The sequence below is a fragment of the Oncorhynchus mykiss genome, chromosome 11 (genome assembly GCF_057628025.1).
Source record: "Oncorhynchus mykiss isolate SJ-2025 chromosome 11, ASM5762802v1, whole genome shotgun sequence".
Classification (NCBI taxonomy): Eukaryota; Metazoa; Chordata; class Actinopteri; order Salmoniformes; family Salmonidae; genus Oncorhynchus; species Oncorhynchus mykiss.
Genome location: NC_143032.1, coordinates 11,320,001 through 11,341,725, shown reverse-complemented (window position 1 = coordinate 11,341,725; position 21,725 = coordinate 11,320,001). Strand labels below are relative to the sequence as shown.

The 21,725-nt window shown below is 41.9% G+C and overlaps 1 protein-coding gene across 3 annotated transcripts in view; it reads left to right on the top strand.

Annotated features, from left to right (window-relative positions):
* The window catches only part of LOC110536548 (laminin subunit alpha-1), a 79,985-nt gene that overhangs the window by 9,288 nt on the left and 48,972 nt on the right, over window positions 1-21,725 (top strand). For all 3 annotated transcript variants that reach the window (XM_036934849.2, XM_090189380.1, XM_036934850.2), the window contains exons 4-9: window positions 10,235-10,477; window positions 11,098-11,277; window positions 11,580-11,669; window positions 15,907-16,024; window positions 18,000-18,178; window positions 18,730-18,835. In XM_036934849.2, coding sequence (XP_036790744.2) covers window positions 10,235-10,477; window positions 11,098-11,277; window positions 11,580-11,669; window positions 15,907-16,024; window positions 18,000-18,178; window positions 18,730-18,835 — 916 coding nt within the window. The remainder of the gene's footprint in view (window positions 1-10,234; window positions 10,478-11,097; window positions 11,278-11,579; window positions 11,670-15,906; window positions 16,025-17,999; window positions 18,179-18,729; window positions 18,836-21,725) is intronic.

Here is a 21,725-nt window from a genome sequence, read left to right as displayed (position 1 = left end):
TCAAACAGTGTATCTCTGGGGATTAGACTGAACTGCAGTCACACAGTATATCTCTGGGGATTAGACTGAACTGCAGTCACACAGTATATCTCTGGGGATTAGACTGAACTGCAGTCGTCACACAGTATATCTCTGGGGAATAGACTGAACTGCAGTCACACAGTATATCTCTGGGGAATAGACTGAACTGAAGTCACACAGTATATCTCTGGGGAATAGACTGAACTGCAGTCACACAGTATATCTCTGGGGATTAGACTGAACTGCAGTCACACAGTATATCTCTGGGGATTAGACTGAACTGCAGTCACACAGTATATCTCTGGGGATTAGAATGAACTGCAGTCACACAGTATATACAGTACATTTTCAACTAGATTTAAGTAAACTAACTTTACCACTCAGGAACATTCACTGTATTCTTGGCAAGCAACTCCAGTGTGGATTTGGCCTTGTGTTTTAGGTAACTGTCCTGCTGAAAGGTGAATTCATCTCCCAGTGTCTGGTGGAAAGCTTACTTAACCAGGTTTCCTCTAGGATTTTGCATGTTCTTAGCTCCGTTCCGTTTCTTTTTTATCCTGAAAAACTCCCCAGTCCTTAACGATTACAAGCATACCCATAACATGATTCAGTCAACACTATGCTTGAAACTATGGAGAGTGGTACTCTGTAATGTGTAGTATTGGATTTGCCCCAAACATAACACTTTGTATTCAAGACAAAAAGTGAATTACTTTGCCACATTTTTTGCAGTATTACTCTAGTGCCTTGTTGCAAACAGGATGCATGTTTTGGAATATTTGTTTTCTCTACAGGCTTCTTTCTTTTGTCAATTAGGTTAGTATTGTGGAGTGACTACAATGTTGTTGATCCATCCTCAGTTTTCTCCTATCACAGCCATTAAACTCTGTAACTGTTTTAAAGTCACTATTGGCCTCTTGGTGAAATCCCTGAGCAACTGAGTTAGGAAGGACTCCTGTATCTTTGTAGTGACTGGGTGTATTGATACACCATCCAAAGTGTAATTAATAACTTCACCATGCTCAAAGGGATATTCAATGTCAGCTTTTTTTTTTTACCCATCTACCAATAGGTGCCCTTCTTTGTGAGGCATTGGAAAACCTCCCTCGTCTTTGTGGTTGAATCTGTGTTTGAAAATCACTCCTCGACTGAGGGACAGAGATGAGGAAGTCATTCAAAAACCATGTTAAACCCTAAAATCATGTTAAACCCCTTATTATGTCACTTGTTAAGAATAATTTTACTCCTGAACTTATTTAGGCTTGCCGTAGCAAATGGGTTAAATACTTTTTGACTGAAGACATTTCAGCATTTCAAAAAATATATATATACATAATTCCACTTTGACATTAGGGGGTATTGTGTGTAGGTCAGTGACAAACAAATCTCAGTTTAATACATTTTAAATTCACCCTGTAACACAACAAAATGTGTAAAAAGTCAAGGGGTGTGAATACTTTCTGAAGGCACTGTACATCACCAGGGATTAGACCGAATATCTTTCTCATGCTTAGATGTGTTCCCTCCCCACTTCCTCTTGGGAGTTCCGGCAATTTATATTGACCTCAGGAATGCAAAAATGGAACTCATTTGGAGGTAGACATCCCAGTAATTGTTTTCATGTTGAAAACACAATCTTCAAAGTATGTCAGTGACTTAACCCAATAATGCAATATTCTCACACTAGATCAAACAAACATTTTTATTAAGTGATTAAAATAATTGTACATTATTAATACCAGATGTCAAGAACAATATAATAAACCAAGCCAAAATGGCAGACTTCTCAAAACCAGAGCGGTTGACTTAAAATGGTTTCACGAGCAAAGAGAGACAAAAACGATTAGCTTCTCAATGGGAGGTTTGTCTGGATGATTTGGTATGTCTCTAAAAGCATCTGATTTCCTATGAGCTAGTGCTAGCCTAGCATCCTCTCCTCTGACATCATTGATACGGTGCTTGGCCTTGGAAAGGAGCTCAGATACTTTGTGTCGCAAACTAACTGCTACATCTCAATACCAACGTCTTCACGTGGGAGAACGCTTGATTCTCACAACAGTAACATGAATGCAACTGGTGCACTGAGAAATATTAAATTGGCGTTATACTGCATCTAGGGTATATCTGTATTAAAAACGGATGGCTTTTGATTTCTGACGGTTCGAAAGAGTAGTTTCACATTAGTTTACAGAGCCACAATGTACTGAACATAAATACAATAGAATAAAAGATCCCAGAAATGCTCAATACGCATATAAAGCTTATTTCTCTGAAATGTGTTTACATTCCTGTTAGTGAGCAAGATAATCCATCCACCTGACAGGTGTGGCATATCAACAAGCTGATTAAACATCATGATCATTACACAGGTGCACCTTGTGCTGGGGACACTAAAAGGCCACTCTAAAATGTGCAGTTATATCACACAACACAATGCCACAGATGTCTAAAGTTTTGAAGGAGCATGCAATTGGCATGCTGACTGCAGGAACGTCCACCAGAGCTGTTGCCAGAGATTTGAATGTTCATCGCTCTACCGTAAGCCGCCTTTAGAGAATATGACAGTACTTCCATCCGTTCTCACAACCGCAGACCACGCCACTTCCGGCTTCTTCACATGCAAAATATTTAGGTCTTTAATAAAGCTCTTTTGTGGGAAAAAAACGAATTCTGATTGGCTGGGCCTGACTCCCAAGTGGGTGGGCCTATGGCTGCACCCCTGCCCAGTGATATGAAATCCATAGAAAAGGGCCTTATGAATAATTTTCAATTTTTTTCAATTGACTGTAACTCAGTAAAATTGGTGAAATGGTTGCATGTTGAGTTTATATTTTGGTTCATTGTATATACAGTGCATTCGGAAAGTATAAAGACACCGTGACCTTTTGCACATTTTGTTACGTTACAGTCTTATTCTAAAATTGATTACATTTTAAAAATCCTCATCAATCTACACACAATACCCAATAATGACAAAGCGAAAACAGATATTTTGACATTTTTGCAAATGTATTAAAAATGGAAATACCTTATTTACATAAGTATTCAGACCCTTTGCTATGAGCTCAGGTGGATCTTGTTTCCATTGATCATCCTTGAGATGTTTCTACAACTTGATTGGAGTCCACCTGTGGTAAATTCAAATTGATTGGGCATGATTTGGAAAGGCACACACCTGTCTATATAAGCTCTCACAGTTGACAGTGCATGTCAGAGAAAAAACCAAGCAAAAACCAAGGTCGAAGGAATTGTCCGTACAGCTCCGAGACAGGATGGTGTCGAGCCACAGATCTGGGGAAGGGTACCAAAACATTTCTGCATTATTGAAAGTACCCAAGAACACATGGCCACCATCATTCTTAAACGGAAGAAGTTTGGCAACACCAAGACTCAGAGTTCCTCTGTGGAGATAGGAGAACCTTCCAGAAGGACAACCATCTCTGCAGCACTCCACCAATCAGGCCAGATGGAAGCCACTCCTCAGTAAAAGGCACATGACAGTCCGCTTGGAGTTGGCACCTAAAGGACTCTCAGACCATGAGAAACAAGATTCTCTGGTCTAAGGAAACCAAGATCTAACTCTTTGGCCTGAATGCCAAGTGTCATGTCTAGAACATGGTGGTGGCAGCATCATGCTGTGGGTAGGTTTGTCAGCAGCAGGGACTAGTCAGGATCGAGGGAAAGATGAACAGAGAAAAGTACAGAGAGATCCTAGATGAAAACCTGCCCCAGAGCGCTCAGGACTTCAGACTGGGCCAAAGGTTCAAATCAAATCAAATGTTATTTGTCACATACACATGGTTAGCAGATGTTAATGTGAGTGTAGCGAAATGCTACTGCTATATAGATACTTTTGTACCTGTTTCCTCCAGCATCTTCACAAGGTCTTTTGCTGTTGTTCTGGGATTGATTTGCACTTTTCGCACCAAAGTACGTTAATCTCTACAAGACAGAACCCGTCTCCTTCCTGAGCGGTATGATGGCTGCGTGGTCCCATGGTGTTCATACTTGCGTACTATTGTTTGTACAGATGAACATGGTACCTTCAAGGATGAGCCAGACTTGTGGAGGTCTACAATTTTTTTTCTGAGTTCTTGGCTAATTTCTTTTGATTTTCCCACGATGTCAAGCTAAGAGGCACTGAGTTTGAAGGTAGGCCTTGAAATATATCCACAGGTACATCTCCAATTGACTCAAATGATGTCAATTAGCCTATCAGAAGCTTCTAAAGCCATGACATCATTTTCTGGAATTTTCCAAGCTGTTTAAAGGCACAGCTAACTTTGTGTATGTAAACTTCTGACCCACTGGAATTGTGATACAGTGAATTATAAGTTAAATAATCTGTCTGTAAACGATTGTTTGGAAACATTCCTTGTGTCATGCACAAAGTAGATGTCCTAACCGACATCCCAAAACTATAGTTTGTTAACAAGAAATGATTGAAGTGGTAGAAAAACGAGTTTTATTGACTCCAACCTAAATGTATCTAAACATCCGATTCCAACTGTATTCCAAGACCTCTTTCCATGGATAAACATGACACCAACCCTAAGGACACAGGAAAGACAAGTTTGGGACAAGTCTCTGAATGTTCTTGAGTCGCCCAGCCAGAGCCCGGACTTGAACCCGATCAAACATCTCTGGCGAGACCTGAAAATAGTTGTGCAGCGACGCTCCCCATCCAAACTGACTAAGCTTGAGACAATCTGCAGGGAAGCAGACGCTTGTAGCGTTATGCCCAAGAAGTCTCAAGGCTGTAATCGCTGCCAAAGGTGCTTCAACAAAGTACTGAGTAAAGGGTCTGAACACTTATGTAAATGTAATATTTCCATAAAAGTTAATGTAAATGTTTTTGCTTTGTTTTATGTGTAAATTGATGTGGGAAAAAAACAATTTAAACAATTTAATCCATTTTAGAATAAGGCTGTAACGTTACAAAATGTGGATAAAGTCAAGGGGTCTGAATACTTTCCGAATGCACTGTATATGACTATTTAAGCTATATTACGCATTCTATGTTAAGTGAATAAGTGAAATGCCTTTGGTGAAGACATGCGTTTTTTGGTTTGGTTCCTGTGGCATCCATCTTGATTAGAACCCTCAGTGTGGTTCTTGGCAGACAGTACTAATATTGACCAGCATCCAGCAGGAGTTTAAACCTGACAGGAAAAAGTGTCAGGATTGAGATGGGCTAATCTGCCTGTGTATTCCATTCCAGAAAATCACACACACACACACACGAACACATGCACACACGCAGGCACACACACACACACACACACACACACACACACGAACACATGCACACACGCAGGCACACACACACACACACACACACACACACACACACGAACACATGCACACACGCAGGCACACACACACACACACACACACACACACACACACACACACACACACACACACACACACACACACACACAGAGGGGCCAACCAAGCTCTTTATCCAATTAACAGGCCCCATCCAAACAAACAGAGGGGACACCATTTGGGGCGGTCTCTTCCGGTGGGCCCCCTTTGCGGCTCATCAAACCCAGTGGAGAGACTTGGCCTACACTGTTCGCTTACACAGCGACAATACTGTCACCGCCACCGTAACCATCGTAACCACCCGCTGACAAGATACAACCGCCCGATATCAACATGTTACATGACTTTTCAAGACCACACTTCATGTAGACAATGTGGGAAGTGGGAAGGTAGTATGTGATGGGTTGTGATTGGTGATATGTCAATTCAGTTCAAATTCACATTCAATTGTTGAATTGAACAAATTCTGAATTGGGGGGGAATAATTGAAGCCAATGGACAATTTCAAAAAATATTCCAATATGTATTTGACCTTGACCCCAACCTTGAAACCATGATGTGCTTCATAACTTACAGTAACTGTTATGGGGAAAGAGCCTTGGTGCCTGTGGCCCCTTAACTACACTGGCATTATACTGGCAGATAGACACACTGTCCTGTCCTGTCCTGTCCTGTCCTGTCCTGTCCTAGCCTCTCTGAGCGCAAGTCCTGTCCTGTCTGGGGCTCTCCGGCCCCCATCGCCCTTCCCCCATCTCCCACCAACACAAAGGACTTACTCATCTCTCCCCTCCAGACAAAAAGGCCTGTTGTCAAACACCAGCCTCTTTTATGTGATCGAACTCCAATTGTCTGGATTCCTACTTTACTGCCACCACAGCATATCTTAAATGCTTATACTGTCAAAGTTTGGTATTGGTCATGACAAGGCCTGAGAATGTACTGCTTTTCAGTGTCAGAGACACATCACAAAGAGGGGAGCGAAAGGAAACCTTTACACAATACTTAAGAAATTCACCTGACAATAGCACATCAAATCAAATCAAATGTGTGTCTTACTGTGGGTCTTACTGTGGGTCTAACTGTGGATCTAACTGTGGGTCTAACTGTGGGTCTTACTGTGGGTCTAACTGTGGATCTTACTGTGGGTCTAACTGTGGGTCTTACTGTGGGTCTAACTGTGGGTCTAACTCTTGATCTAACTGGGGGTCTAACTCTTGGTCTAACTCTTGGTCTAACTGTGGGTCTAACTGTGGGTCTAACTTATTATCACACACAGTTTGGTCTGTATTGTAACAGGCCAGAGGTTAGGACAATGTATTTATTAGTAGGTGATTAGTAGAAAGAAGGACAAAGCTCGGACAACGTCTGTGGCGGCCATCTTTCTTCAGAGGCCTTGTTTTGGTCCAGCCTTCTTAGCTGTGGGGCTCAGAGAGCAGGATTTTGCTCTCTTAGGGGCTGATGGGTAATCCCCCTGTCTCTTCCCTGAAGCCTGGTTCCCCTAGTTCCCACTGACTGGGTCCCCTGACTGTCACCTTGTTATCTTCCCCGCACAGAGGCGAGTCCGGCTACCCGTCAGGAAGCACAGCTCTATTAATTAGTTATAATGTCAGGCCAAATGGAAAGGTGTTCGTAAGTGTATGTGTTTCCATTTAGTCTCGTAGGTCACAGTGTACCCTTTGACACGATTCAGTCATCAAACACACTAGTCAGACATTTTCACTTATCCTTTGAGACAACACCCGCCAACCCCCCCCCCCCCCGATCCAAAATGGCAGCTAATTACTGTGGTGACACAGCAAAAACAATCCACGGCTTGTTTCCCTTGGCTACTGGCAGCCAGGTCTGGCTAGCTCACATCAAATCCGCCAGCCAGTCACTGTGACCAGGCAGCTTAGCCGAGACATGTCATTACACACAGATTGGGCTCCTACTGGGCGGAATAGGATTTAGTTGGTAACGAACGGTTAAGAGACACAGTGGGAACAACTTTGCCCTCAGTGTCTAGTCATGAAGAACACTTTGTATTCTAGCCATCACGGTATCTAGCCCCGTCCAAAACATTTCTGAAATATGGCACTCAGGTCAGTTCTACAAATGCCTGCACGCTCTGCTATTCTATACCAATGAGCTTCTGACATAGATAGTAGCGGCTTGAAATAATTATACATTTGAAGTAAGTGATATCTGGTGTATCCTCTAAACTGAGTGCTCTAGTAATTGGCTATTAGTTAAGTTGAGGCACAGAGGCAGCTAGTCCACCACCGTTCAGATCTGTCTCCACGCAGGACTGGAATGTTTGGGAGTCCACATGGATCTAGATTAGGCAGCGTTTCAATCACTAACCCAGCCCGGTCACAGAGTTTGTCCGCCCCGTTCGCCCCACGATAACACTAAGCTCCTTTGAGGGAGATCACTGACACACACACGTACGCACGAACACATAACTTTCGCGTTCCACTCTTGCCCCCTATAAACAAAGAGCAGGAAAGGCCCATTGGATTAGACTGGGACAGAGACCAAAGAAAATCTCAGATGACCAAGTTTCCTAGATGAGAATAAAGATGCTTCCTGACAAAAGGATTCTACAGATTGAAGCCCAAGAGAGAGAAAGCTGCAGCTGGAACAGGAATGATAACCTGACTTTTTCTCCTGTTCCATCCATCTATCTTGTCTTTCAAAGACAAGGAAACAAACAAACATTCCCATACTGACTAAGGCATTTAGCCAAAGATGTTTTAGGGTCTTGTCTAGCTACCAGATGCCCATGCAGATGAATAATTCTTGACTGTAATTGAAGGATCAGACGTAACTGAGGGAAGTCAACCAGCTGAGGGGGGTTGACATTTAGATCGACTGGAACGACTCGATGTGGCCTGCTAACGATTGAACAGGCACGTCGCTCGCATTCACTCGCTGTCGAACAAGTCATGAATCGTCCGTAAATCAGCGGCGACTTGCCAGCAGGTAGATTTACAGCCTCACACAGCTGCTGACAACCTTAAGGGATGGTTTAACAGAGCAGGAGTGGTGGTGTGGCGGGGGGGGGGGCGGGGGCGTCACGCTGATGTGAACATCCTGTCTCAGGTGTCTGGTTTCCACTTATTCCCTGGGGAGACGCAGCGTTGACAAGCCAATAGGAGAAGCCGATAACGGATATGTCAGGTTCTGTTTGTGTGGGGCAGGCTAGACTGTTATTGGTGTCACTGAGACGGTCATAGAGAGGTGTGAGAGAGACTGGGAAAGAGAGAATGAGAAAGGCCCTTCAGGCAATAAATTGCTCTTCCATTGCAGTAGTGGTCTAGCAGTGGCCTGTGACCAGTGGAGGCTGCTGAGGGGAGGACGGTTCATAATAATGGCTGGAATGGAGCATATGGAATGGAAGCAACCATGTGATTTCCAGACATTATTATGAACCGTCCTCCCCTCAGTAGCCTCCACTGCCTGTAACTGTGTACAGGCCATAGTGTAGTGTTGAGGAGACAGTGAGTGAGAGTGTAGGTACAGTGGTTCCTCCTTTAAAAGTTGCCTCATACTGCAGCACATCTTGTGGGCTGCTGCAGCATTCTATGGCACATTCTATGGCAGACATTTTTTTTTACGTTAATGCAAGTTAGTGCTAGTTGGACCACCAGAGGGCAACTTTGAGAAGCATTTTATAGTCTCCCGTATTGGCATTACTAGAGAATTTAAAACCTTTTTTGTAATAACATAGTACATGGGGTTGATTTTAAGATATTTGGCTTAATTAATGTGATATTATGGTGTTTCTATTCCAAAAAAAGGAAAAATAAAACCCTCAGGGTTTCTGTTAGTCTGGAATGGAAAATATTGCGCTGTACAACGTGATGGTCTGGAGTAGTCTACAGCATAAGAGGATTGGAGGATTCTAAATTAATATCTAAGTGGCATAACATTTCCACACCCTAATTGTAGTGTAACCAATATTAATTTCGCCTATGGTAGGCCTATGGTATATCTAAACATATTTTTTTCAATGACGTGACTCTGCCAATAATTACATTAAGAGGATTGGAGGATTCTAAATGAATATCTAAGGGGCTTTTATATAATTCTAAATGAATTAATAATAATAATAATCGCTTTGTTTAAAAAGCAACAATATTTTGGATATTTCATTTTCATTTAACCTAGAGTGAGTGGGAAAAAGGCAGTTCTTGAACATGGGGTGAGACATTCTCACTAATTTGTAAATAAAGCCTATTTGTTATTTAGAATTATTTATTTCTTACCAGAGACAGAAGAGGAAGCAAGACATCCCACTCCCTAATGTTTTCTGTTTCAATGGAAATCAATGAACTACATTAAGCAGACCTTCTATCGCATTGGTGACTATAGGAGAGCCACCCCCTTAAGCAGACAATGGTAAACGGCCTGAGTAAACTATCTTCATTTATCCACCATCTTTGCTCTAACTAGCCATTAGAGATCATGTGACTGTGTGAGGGGTCATAAGGGGTCATATGCTGAAAGGTTATAGCCTAGATGCTCTAAGACTGCAATTCAATCAAACTGCTAATTAACATTTTGACCACTCCACATGAACGATGGTTGCAGAGAGTTTGTGGTGCCCTTAACCCCAGAGTGGTTAAATGTTTCAGGACACCGTTATTACGGTTATTACCTGCTGCTCTCTTTGTGCCTTATCTGTCAAAGACTTCTTTGTGCTCTTATAAATGAAGCCTTGTATGTATGTAAGGTGCACAGCTTGAGATTTCAGTCATGCACAACAAAATGGAGATTCAGGCATATTACGGGTGGGAGAATAACTGTGTGTTTGTGTGTGTGTGTGTGTCCTTTGTACTCACGTTTCATTGTTGATTCAGTTAAATATTAAAATGTGTCTGTCTGTGTGTGGCAACAGATTTTCCAGGTGGCCTACGTCATCATCAAGGCAGCCAACTCTCCTCGTCCTGGTAACTGGGTGCTGGAGCGTTCAATGGACGGTGTGGATTACACACCCTGGCAGTACTACGCCATCAGCGACACAGAATGTCTGACCCGCTACAACATCACCCCCCGCCTCGGACCCCCCACCTACAAACGAGACGACGAGGTTATCTGTACATCTTACTACTCGCGGCTCGTACCCCTGGAGCATGGAGAGGTAGCTATCGATTTATTTGACCTTCACCACAGTGGTCTGAAACTCCCTGCCCGCCAGCCATATCAGGCTCATGAGCTGCACTTTGGTGGCCCACGGGTCAGGCGTTTGAAACCACTGTTTACTAGGTACGACTTTTATTTACAGACCAGGGGCCTGTTCAGAATGAGCAACATTACAGAACTTTCATTGAATTGGGTAGAGAATTGGGTGTGAGCTCCATGTGGCATTCTCTGGCACCTGTAGTCCAGCCGGTGGATGACTTGAGTGTCCTCCAGACAATGAAAGCCTACTGGGCTAGTGTCACTCTAACCGAGGCAGAGACGAAATGAATAGGAGGATACTCTATAGTTACCCACAGCCCCTGACGGTGCATCTAAGTAGTTTAACAAGGAAGGGAGACAAAGAGATGAAGCCACGTCAGAGTGTTGAGATGCACCCCAAACCTCACAGTGAGATCATCAATCTTCTCTTACATTGTTTAGCCTTGTGATATGTTAACCCATGTCAGCTGCCTGACAAGTCAGTCTGTGCGTTATATCAGGAAAGAAATGGCAGTAATATGTATTCATCTATATTTGGTCATGATGGTCCTTTGACATCATTGTCGATCCCCTGTTCAGATCCACACGTCTTTGATCAATGGGCGGCCCAGTGCTGACCAACTGACCTCAGAGTTGCTGGACTTCACCTCAGCCCGCTACATCCGCCTGCGTCTGCAGAGAATCCGCACGCTCAACGCCGACCTCATGACCCTGAGCTACCGCGACCCCAAGGAGGTGGACCCCATCGTCACCAGACGGGTACTACTAATACACTTTCATGTTAAAGCACTGCCACTAGCACTCACTGACCGTTCTGTTTTCTGTTTAAGTTAAACGGCGTGTTTAACCAAATTGGTCATTCATTCAAAATACGTGGTTTGAGCATTGCCATATTTATGGTTGGTTTTATTTGCAGCTGAACGTCTGAAATATTAGTTGATACGTCATTTGTCATTTCTCCTGGCTGAATTGAATGTTGTAACTTGATTGGCTTTGTATTCCTGTTGAAGTCATGTCTTTCTAACTTGATTGGCATTGTATGTTTGTGTCTCCTTGTGCAGTACTACTATTCAATCAAAGACATTTCAGTGGGCGGGATGTGCATCTGTTACGGACACGCCCAGAGCTGTCCCTGGGACCCCGTTGCCAAGGTAACACCAGGCCGTATTCAGTTTTGCCCATTCAGGCTCGGTGGCTGTCATTCAGCTTTTGTTTCATAATGCAGGGTGTATAACTGATTTACTGCCTTTCACATACTGTGTGTTAAAACATTTCACATTTTGACTAAATTAAGCTCCTCTTATCGGGGTCAACATTGATTCATTGCTGATCTGTTGTAATTGCTGTACACACTTAATATAAAGAGTACTTTTATATCAAATGTATGCAGTGCACGGTAGTAATACTTCTTTATTAGAAATATATTTGCCAAACTAATTTGTTTTATAAAGTGAAATGAGCAATCCCAGCACCCTCGCCCCTATAGTCCCTGGAGGAATGGTACGGTCCAACATTGGCTCAGTTGAATTGGTTGCCTTCCTCATTAAGGGCGAATGTTAAGTTAACGCGAGGATGAGAAAGTAAGTACTAAGGCCCTATTCCCACTACAAAAGATGGAAGGAGAGTGTGAGGAGTGGAATGCCGAAAGATATTTCTACTTTTCAATTCACATTACATCCTCTTACCTCACCTTGCGTTGCCAAAACAATATTCTTGGTCCGCAGCTCAATTTGACCATAAATATCACAGTAGCTAATAGCCAGTAAGCACAAACTATTTAACAATCTGAGCAACTTTTGCTCTGTAACATGTTACACTGTTGAATAATGCAACCAAGCCATATTACACTTAAATAATCCAACAATTCACAAGCATTTGCAGACAATTAAAGGGTTTATCTTCTTGCCGTACACATTAAATTAGCTGTCAATACACATAGCTAGCTAACTAACAACAAGCTTCATGATCAAGTAACATTAGCATATCAATAATTGGCCCCTCCCATACGAATATAAAAGTATTGTAACATTACAAGATAGTGTCATTCATATTATAAACTGGGTGGTTCGAGCCCTGAATGCTGATTGGCTGACAGCCGTGGTATATTAAACCGTATACCAGGGCTATGACAAAACATTTATTTTTACTGCTCTAATTACGTTGGTAACCAGTTTATAATAGCAATAAGGCACCTCAGGGGGTTGTGGTATATGGCCAATATAGCACGGCTAAGGGCGGTATCCAGGCACTCCTTGTTGCGTCGTGCCAAAGAACAGCCCTTAGCCATGATATATTGGCCATATACCACTTACATATATGCCTTACTTACTTGCCGAGTTAAATATAGGTTAAATAAAAAATAGATGATTGCTTAATTGTAATATAGCTAGGCTACACAGCTAGGTAACTTTAGCTAGCAAGCTAGCTAGCTAAAGAACATAATTTCTTCATCCTCCTCACATCAATGTGGTGGCTGTTAGCTGAATGTTGACATTTAGCTGAACCATAGCTACACATGGTTCATCTAAAGTGTCAAATAAATGTATTTAAAAATAAAAGATCCCAGCAATTTTTCAGATGCACAAAAAGCATGTTTCTCTCATATATTGTGCACAAATTTGTTTACTTCCCTGTTAGTGAGCCAAGATAATCCATCCACCTGACAAGTGTGGCAAATCAAGAAGCTGATTAAACACCATGATCATTACACAGGTGGACCTTGTACTGGGGACAATAAAAGGCCACTCTAAAATGTGGAGTTTTGTCACACAACACAATGCCACAGATGTCTCAAGTTTTGAGGGAGTGTGCGCTTGGCATGCTGACTGCAGGAATGTCCACCAGAGCTGTTGCCAGAAAATTGTATGTTAATTTCTCTACAATAAGCCGCCTCCAACGTCATTTTTGAGAATTTGGCTATGTGTATGCTGTCGTGAGGGAGAGTGGTTTGCTGATGTCAACTTTGTGAACAGAGTGCCCCATGATGGCGGTGAGGTATTGGTATGGGCAGGCATAAGCAACGACAACGAACACAAATGCTTTTTATCGATGGCAATTTGAATGCACAAAAATACCGTGACGAGCTCCTGAGGCCCAATGTGAGGCCCAGGTGTCTGACCAATAAATGCATGTCTGTATTCCCAGTCATGTGAAATCCCTAGATTAGGCCCTAATGAATGTATTTACATTGACTGATTTCCTCATATGAACTGTAACTGCGTAAAATATTAGAAATTGTTGCATGTTGCGTTTATATTTTTGTTCAGTATAGATAGGAGTGCTTAGGCTTATACTAGCGTATTAAAGTTACGTTAAAGAACAAACCAGGCTTCATTTTATCAATGTCTTGGAAGTCATTATGCCTATATGAGGTAAAAGAAAATTGCCACATTGATAATACCCTGGGGAGTTGCTTCTTTCCTCGACCTGAGATTTATGCACAGTTGATGTTTTTAAGCTACGGCGACAATTTCAGAATGTAACAGGCTGTTACTACAATTTCAAGTACAAACGAAATAAAACAAGTCTAAAAAATATAAGGAAAATGTCTGTACATTTTAGCTTTCAAAAACATTACAATTCTGTTGACAGTGTTTACACTTAGAGGGCGTGGAGACATGACAAGTTCACGTTGTTGTCACGTTCTGACCTTAGTTCTTTTATTTATGTCTTTGTTATAGTATGGTCAGGGTGTGAGTTGGGTGTCCCCGATGCGCGGCATAGCCCGGTGCGGTACATAGAGTGGGCATCGAGCCAGGTGCCATGAAGCCGGCTCAGCGCATCTGGTCTCCAGTGCGTCTCCTCGGGTACATGGCACCAGCCCTACGCATGGTGTCCCCAGTTCGCCAGCACAGCCCAGTGCAGGCTATTCCACCTCGCCACACTGGCCTGGCTACGGGGAGCATAGGTAGGTAGGGTTGGGTAGGTAGGGTTGGGCAGGCTCGGTGCTCGAGAACTCCAGTGCGCCTTCACGTTCCGGTCTATTCCGTACTCCTCCACGCACTCCTATTCCGTACTCCTCCACGGGTCTTTTATTCCTCCACGCACCAGCCCTCCGGTGGCAGCCCCCCGCACCAGGCTGTCTCTCCGTATCCTCCCTACAGGTGCTCCCGTCTGTCCTGAGCTGCCATAGTCTCCCGTCTGTCCTGAGCTGCCAGAGTTGCCCGTCTGTCCTGAGCTGCCAGAGCCGCCCGTCAGCCAGGAGCTGCTAGAGCCGTCAGTCAGCCAGGAGCCTCCAGAGCCGTCAGTCAGCCAGGAGCCTCCAGAGCCGTCAGTCAGCCAGGAGCTGCCAGAGCCGTCAGTCAGCCAGGAGCTGCCAGAGCCGTCAGTCAGCCAGGAGCTGCCGGAGTCTCCCATCCATTCAGGACCCGTGGCTTGGGTCCCCAGTCCGGGGTCGGCGGCGAGGGTTGCCGCGTTAGAGAGGCCACGGAGGCGGGTAGAGAGGCGGAGAAGGATTATGGTGGAGTGGGGTCCACGTCCCGCGCCAGAGCCACCACCGCGGACAGATGCCCACCCAGACCCTCCCCTATAGGTTTAGGTTTTGAGGCCGGAGTCCGCACCTTTGAGGGGGGTACTGTCACGTTCTGACCTTAGTTCTTTTATTTATGTCATTGTTTTAGTATGGTCAGGGCGTGATTTGTGTGGGTTGTCTATGTTCTGTTTTCTATGTTGTGTTTTTGCGTTTGGCCTGGTATGGTTCTCAATCAGAGGCAGGTGTCGTTAGTTGTCTCTGATTGAAAATCATACTTAGGTAGCCTTTTCCCACTTGTGTTTCGTGGGTGTTTATTTTCTGTTCTGTGTTTTATTTCATCGTTCAGGACTGTTCGTTTGTTGTTTTATTGTTTTTGTTTCAGTGTTCACTATTCGTATATAAAATCAAGATCAACACTGACCACGCTGCGCTTTGGTCCTCTCCTTCATACGACGACCGTTACAGTTGTAGTATTATGTGTAGCCGAAAAGTCCTGTGACCCTTCAACTCTCGCCACTTAGAAATACATTCACGTTTCACACAGCGGTAAACACACACACATCGTGACAGGACGTGCATACAACACACAAGTGTTACTTCACACCTCATATGGGACCAGTTGTTTGTCTGACAAGCAAAAATGAGGAAACCATTTGTCTGTGTGGTTGTGTGTGTGAATGTGAGTGTGTTTGTGTGTGTGGTTGTGTGTGTGTGTGTGTGTGTGTGTGTCTGTGTGGTTGTGTGTGTGTGTGTGTGTGTGTGTGTGTGTGTGTGTGTGTGTGTGTGTGTGTGTGTGGGTGTGTGTGTGTGTGTGTGTGTGTGTCCCAGTTGACAATAGAACTAGAGCATAAGCAATGAATCAGTTGGTTCTTGAGGCTTCCTCTTCATCCATTCCTCTCTCTCTTTCGTCCTCTCAGAAGTTGCAGTGTGTATGTGAGCACAATACCTGTGGGGAGAGCTGTAATGAGTGTTGCCCTGGCTACCACCAGGAACCGTGGCAACCGGGAACCCTCTCCGATGGCAACACCTGCGAGAGTAAGCGGAACTTGGTCTTTATGGGCCTAAATAAAATATCATACTGTCAACGTTTGCCAGTTGTCATTCAGTAAACAAAGACATGAAAATGACGTGCTGGATTTAGACTTTATTTAACCTTTCTGATCTCCCCATCCCGGATCCGGGATCGTGAATACAGACTCAAGCTCATTACCATAACGCAACGTTAACTATTCATGAAAATCGCAAATGAAATGAAATAAATATGCTAGCTCTCAAGCTTAGCCTTTTGTTAACAACACTGTCATCTCAGATTTTCAAAATATGCTTCTCAACCATTGCAAAACAAGCATTTGTGTAACAGTATTGATGGCTAACGTAGCATTTAGCATTAGCATTCAGCTGGCAACATTTACACAAAAAAACAGAAAAGCATTCAAATAAAATCATTTACCTTTGAAGAACTTCAGATGTTTTCAATGAGGAGACTCTCAGATAGCAAATGTTCAGTTTTTCCTGAAAGATTATTTGTTTAGGACAAATCGCTCCGTTTTCTGCATCACGTTTAGCTATGAAAAAAACCCTGTATCCAGGATTGTGTAAATCTATCAGCAAGCTCATTAGCATAACACAACGTTAACTATTTATGAAAATCGCAAATGAAATGAAATAAATATGCCATCTCTCAAGCTTAGCCTTTTGTAAACAACACTGTCATCTCAGATTTTCAAAATATGCTTCTCAACCATAGGAAAACAATCATTTGTGTAAAAGTAGCTAGCTAGTGTTATCATTTCGCGTTAGCATTTAGCGTTAGCATTAGCGTTAGCATCCAGCACGCAACATTAACAAAAACATAAAAGCCTTCAAATAAAATAATTTACCTTTGAAGAACTTCTGATGTTTTCAATGAGGATACTCTCAGTTAGATAGCAGATGCTCAGTTTTTCCAAAAAGATTCCTTGTGTATTAGAAATAGCTCCGTTTTATACATCACATTTGGCTACCAAAAAAAATCCGAAAATTCAGTCCTCAAAACGCGAACTTTTTTCCAAATTAACTCCATAATATCGACTGAAAACATGGCAAACGTTGTTTAGAATCAATCATCAAGGTGTTTTTCACATATCTCTTCATTGATACATCGTTCTTGGACACATGCTTTCTCCCCTGAATCAAATGGTAAAGTAGAAGCAGCTGGCAATTGCGCACCGAATTCGACGCAGGACACCAGGCGGACACTTGGAAAATGTAGTCTCTTATGGTCAATCTTCCAATGATATGCCTACAAATACGTCACAATGCTGCTAAGACCTTGGGCGAACGACAGAAAGTGTAGGCTCATTCGTTGCGCAATCACAGCCATATAAGGAGAGAATGGAAAACAGAGCTTCAGAAATTCTGCTAATTCCTGGGTGATGCATCATCTTGGTTTCGCCTGTAGAATGAGTTCTGGGGCACTTACAGACAAAATATTTGCAGATTCTGAAACTTCAGAGTGTTTTCTTTCCAAAACTGTCAAGAATATGCATAGTCGAGCATCTTTTCGTGACAAAATATCGCGCTTAAAACGGGAACGTTTTTTATCCAAAAATGAAATAGCGCCCCTAGAGCTCTAACAGGTTAAAGTGTTCCAGATCAGATTAAATAACTTCTTAACGCTTTCAATGAAATCCACTCGCATGTCTCACCCATTCATTGACACACAAGACAGAGTTTTTGTTTCCTATCCCTATGGTGATGTTACCTAATTTAGTTTAATATCAATAGCTATTAAGCAGATTTTGCCAAGGGGTTTTCCAAGTTTTTTATGAAAATGTGGTATTTTAAATCATCATCTCTCAGTTGTTTCAGCACCTTGACGAAATAGCACATACTGTGTTTACTCCGAGTACAGAATAAAATAAAAACTGAAAAGTTGGCATATATTCTCAATAATAAACGACCCTTCAACTACTCTCCCATTGAGGTGCATTAGAAGTTATCTGACCTGTGTATGATCCTCCTCCACTAGAATGTAACTGCCACGACAAGGCCAACGACTGCTACTTTAACCAGACGGTGGCCAACCGCAAGATGAGCATGAACTCACATGGTGACTTTCATGGCGGGGGCGTTTGTATCAGCTGTACCCAGAACACGGCCGGTGTCAACTGTGAGGCCTGCGCAGATGGCTTCTACAGACCCAACAAGGTACTGTCCCCTCACTGACCCTGTAATTGGATGCCCTCTTTGTGTCTCTATGGTCCCCGTAATCCAATCCATCAGTATGGTCCCTGTTTCCTGAGGACCCTGTGGTCTTCCTAAGTGGCATTTCTATGCACTGTTTTGTACATGCCCATTGTCTTTTGATTGGCTAATAAAATCGTTGTGTGTGCCTGATTACACACACTACCTAGTCTGGGTTATGTGGCTCAGTGAAAGACTAGAATTACTGTAGAATGCAGCTATTTGGATGTGATGGCCTTTGCTTGGATGGATCAATGGTGATTTATTAAACTTGTAATTGCAGTGTGTGCCTTGTGTGGAATGTGAATGGTCAGTTGTGTATTTGTTTCCTTCTGTGTGTGTGTGTGTGTGTGTGTGTGTGTGTGTGTGTGTGTGTGTGTGTGTGTGTGTGTGTGTGTGTGTGTGTGTGTGTGTGTGTGTGTGTGTGTGTGTGTGTGCGTGCGTGCGTGCGTGTGTGTGCATGCGTGTGCGAGCATGTGTGTGTGTGTGTGTGTGTGTGCCTTGCGTGTGTGTAGGTGTCTCCGCACAATGAGAACCCATGTGTGGAGTGCAGCTGTGACATGAAGGGGTCTTTGACTCCTGCCTGTATCAGAGATGACAACCACGCCAAGCCTGAGAATGGTACAAAAACTCTATTCGTTCAGATATTTTCTTAATGACATTTTTGGGGGGATTTGTATGTATTGTATTGTATTGTTAGGTATTACTGCACTGTTGGAGTTAGAAACAGAAGAGTTATACAACACCTGCCATAACATCTGTTAAATAATATTAACCCCACCAATAACATTTGATTTTAACCCCAATAACGTTTGTTTTCAGCTTGTGTTAAAAAAACATACCTGCGTAGTTCAGTATAGGTCTGAATATCTACCAAAACCATTATGGGAGATGGGTGATAAGGACACTTTTATTTTTGGGATATTCAAGACTAGAGACCACATGTACAGTAATTCAGAGTATATTATATTTAGCTGACAGTAACGTATCACAAATTCTCCATCTAAGTTTTGGACATAATTGCAAAACAATACATACTGAAATTACACTATAGGGCTATGTTGCGCATGTCCTGTAAGAGCCTAGACTATACTATACTATAGGCTATATTATACTATACTATAGGCTATACTATAGACTATTCTATACTACAGACTATTCTATACTATAGACTATACTATACTGTAGACTATTCTATACTATAGACTATACTATACTATAGGCTATACTATACTATAGACTATTCTATACTATAGACTATACTATACTGTAGACTATTCTATACTATAGACTATACTATACTATAGGCTATATTATACTATACTATAGGCTATACTATAGACTATTCTATACTATAGGCTATACTATACTGTAGACTATTCTATACTACAGACTATTCTATACTATAGGCTATACTATAGACTATACTATACTATAGGCTATACTATACTGTAGACTATTCTATACTACAGACTATTCTATACTATAGACTATTTTATGCTATAGGCTATACTATAGACTATTCTATACTATAGACTATACTATACTATAGGCTATACTATACTATAGACTATACTATACTATAGGCTATACTGTACTATAGACTATTCTATACTACAGACTATTCTATAGACTATTTTATGCTATAGGCTATACTATAGGCTATTCTATACTATAGACTATACTATACTATAGGCTATATTATACTATAGGCTATACTATAGACTATACTATACTATAGGCTATACTATACTATAGGCTATATTATACTATAGGCTATTCTATACTATAGACTATACTATACTATAGGCTATACTATACTATAGGCTATACTTTTCCATACGCTATACTATACTATAGGCTATACTATTCTATAGGCTATACTATAGTCTATTCTGTGGGCTATTCTATACTATAAGATATACTATTCTATAGGCTATACTATTATATAGGCTATACTATTATATAGGCTATACTATTATATAGGCTATACTATAGTCTATTCTGTGGGCTATTCTATACTATAAGATATACTATTCTATAGGCTATACTATACTATTGGCTATACTATACTATAGGCTATACCCTACTATAGGCTATAGACAATACTATTATATAGGCTATTCTGTAGGCTATACTACAGTATAGACTATACTATTATGAAGGCTATACTATAGGCTATTCTGTAAGCTATTCTATTCTATAGGCTATATTATAGGCTATGCTATACTATAGGCTGTACATTACTATAGGTTATGCTAAACTATAGGCTATACATTACTATAGGCTTTACTATACTATAGGCTATTCTATACTGTAGGATGTACTATACTATGGGCTATTCTATAGGCTATACTATACTGTAGGATATACTATACTATAGGCTATTCTATATTCTATAGGCTATACTTTACTATAGGCTATGCTGTAGGCTATTATATAGGCTATACTATTCTATTGGCTATACTATACAGTGTGTGCAAATGGCGTGAGGAGGTAAGGCAATAAATAGGCCATAGTAGCAAAGCAATTACAATTTAGCAAATTAACACTGGAGTGATAGATGTGCAGATGATGATGTGCAAGTAGAAATACTGGTGTGCAAAAGAGCAAAAAATCTATAAAAAACAAATGGGGATGAGGTAGGTAGATTGGATGGGCTATTTACAGATGGGCTGTGTACAGCTGCAGCGATCGGTTAGCTGCTCAGATAGTTGATGTTTAAAGTTAGCGAGGGAGATGTAAGTCTCCAACTTCAGCGGTTTTTGCAATTCGTTCCAGTCATTGGCGGCAGAGAACTGGAAGGAAAGGCGGCCAAAGGAAGTGTTGGCTTTGGGGATGACCAGTGAGATATACCTGCTGGAGTTCGTGCTACGGGTGGGTGTTGTTATCGTGACCAGTGAGCTGAGATAAGGCAGAGCTTTACCTAGCATTGACTTATAGATGACCTGGAGCCAGTGGGTCTGGCGACGAGAGCATACATGTTGCAGTGGTGGGTGGTATATGTGATAGACTGCATCCAGTTTGCTGAGTAGAGTGTTGGAGGCTATTTTGTAAATGACATCGCCGAATTCGAGGATCGATAGAGTAGTCCGTTTTACGAGGGTTGAACAGACTGGTAATAGGGGTTGCAAGAATGGCGGCGGATAATTTTAGAAAGAGAAGGTCCAGACTATACTATACTATTCTATAGGCTATACTATTCTATAAGCTATACTATTCTATATGCTATACTATTATATAGGCTATACTATTATATAGGCTATACTATTCTATAGGCTATACTATTATATAGGCTATACTATTATATAGGCTATACTATTCTATAGGCTATACTATTCTATAGGCTATACTATTCTATATGCTATACTATTCTATAGGCTATACTATTATATAGGCTATACTATTCTATAGGCTATACTATTCTATAGGCTATACTATTATATAGGCTATACTATTATATAGGCTATACTATTCTATAGGCTATACTATTCTATATGCTATACTATTC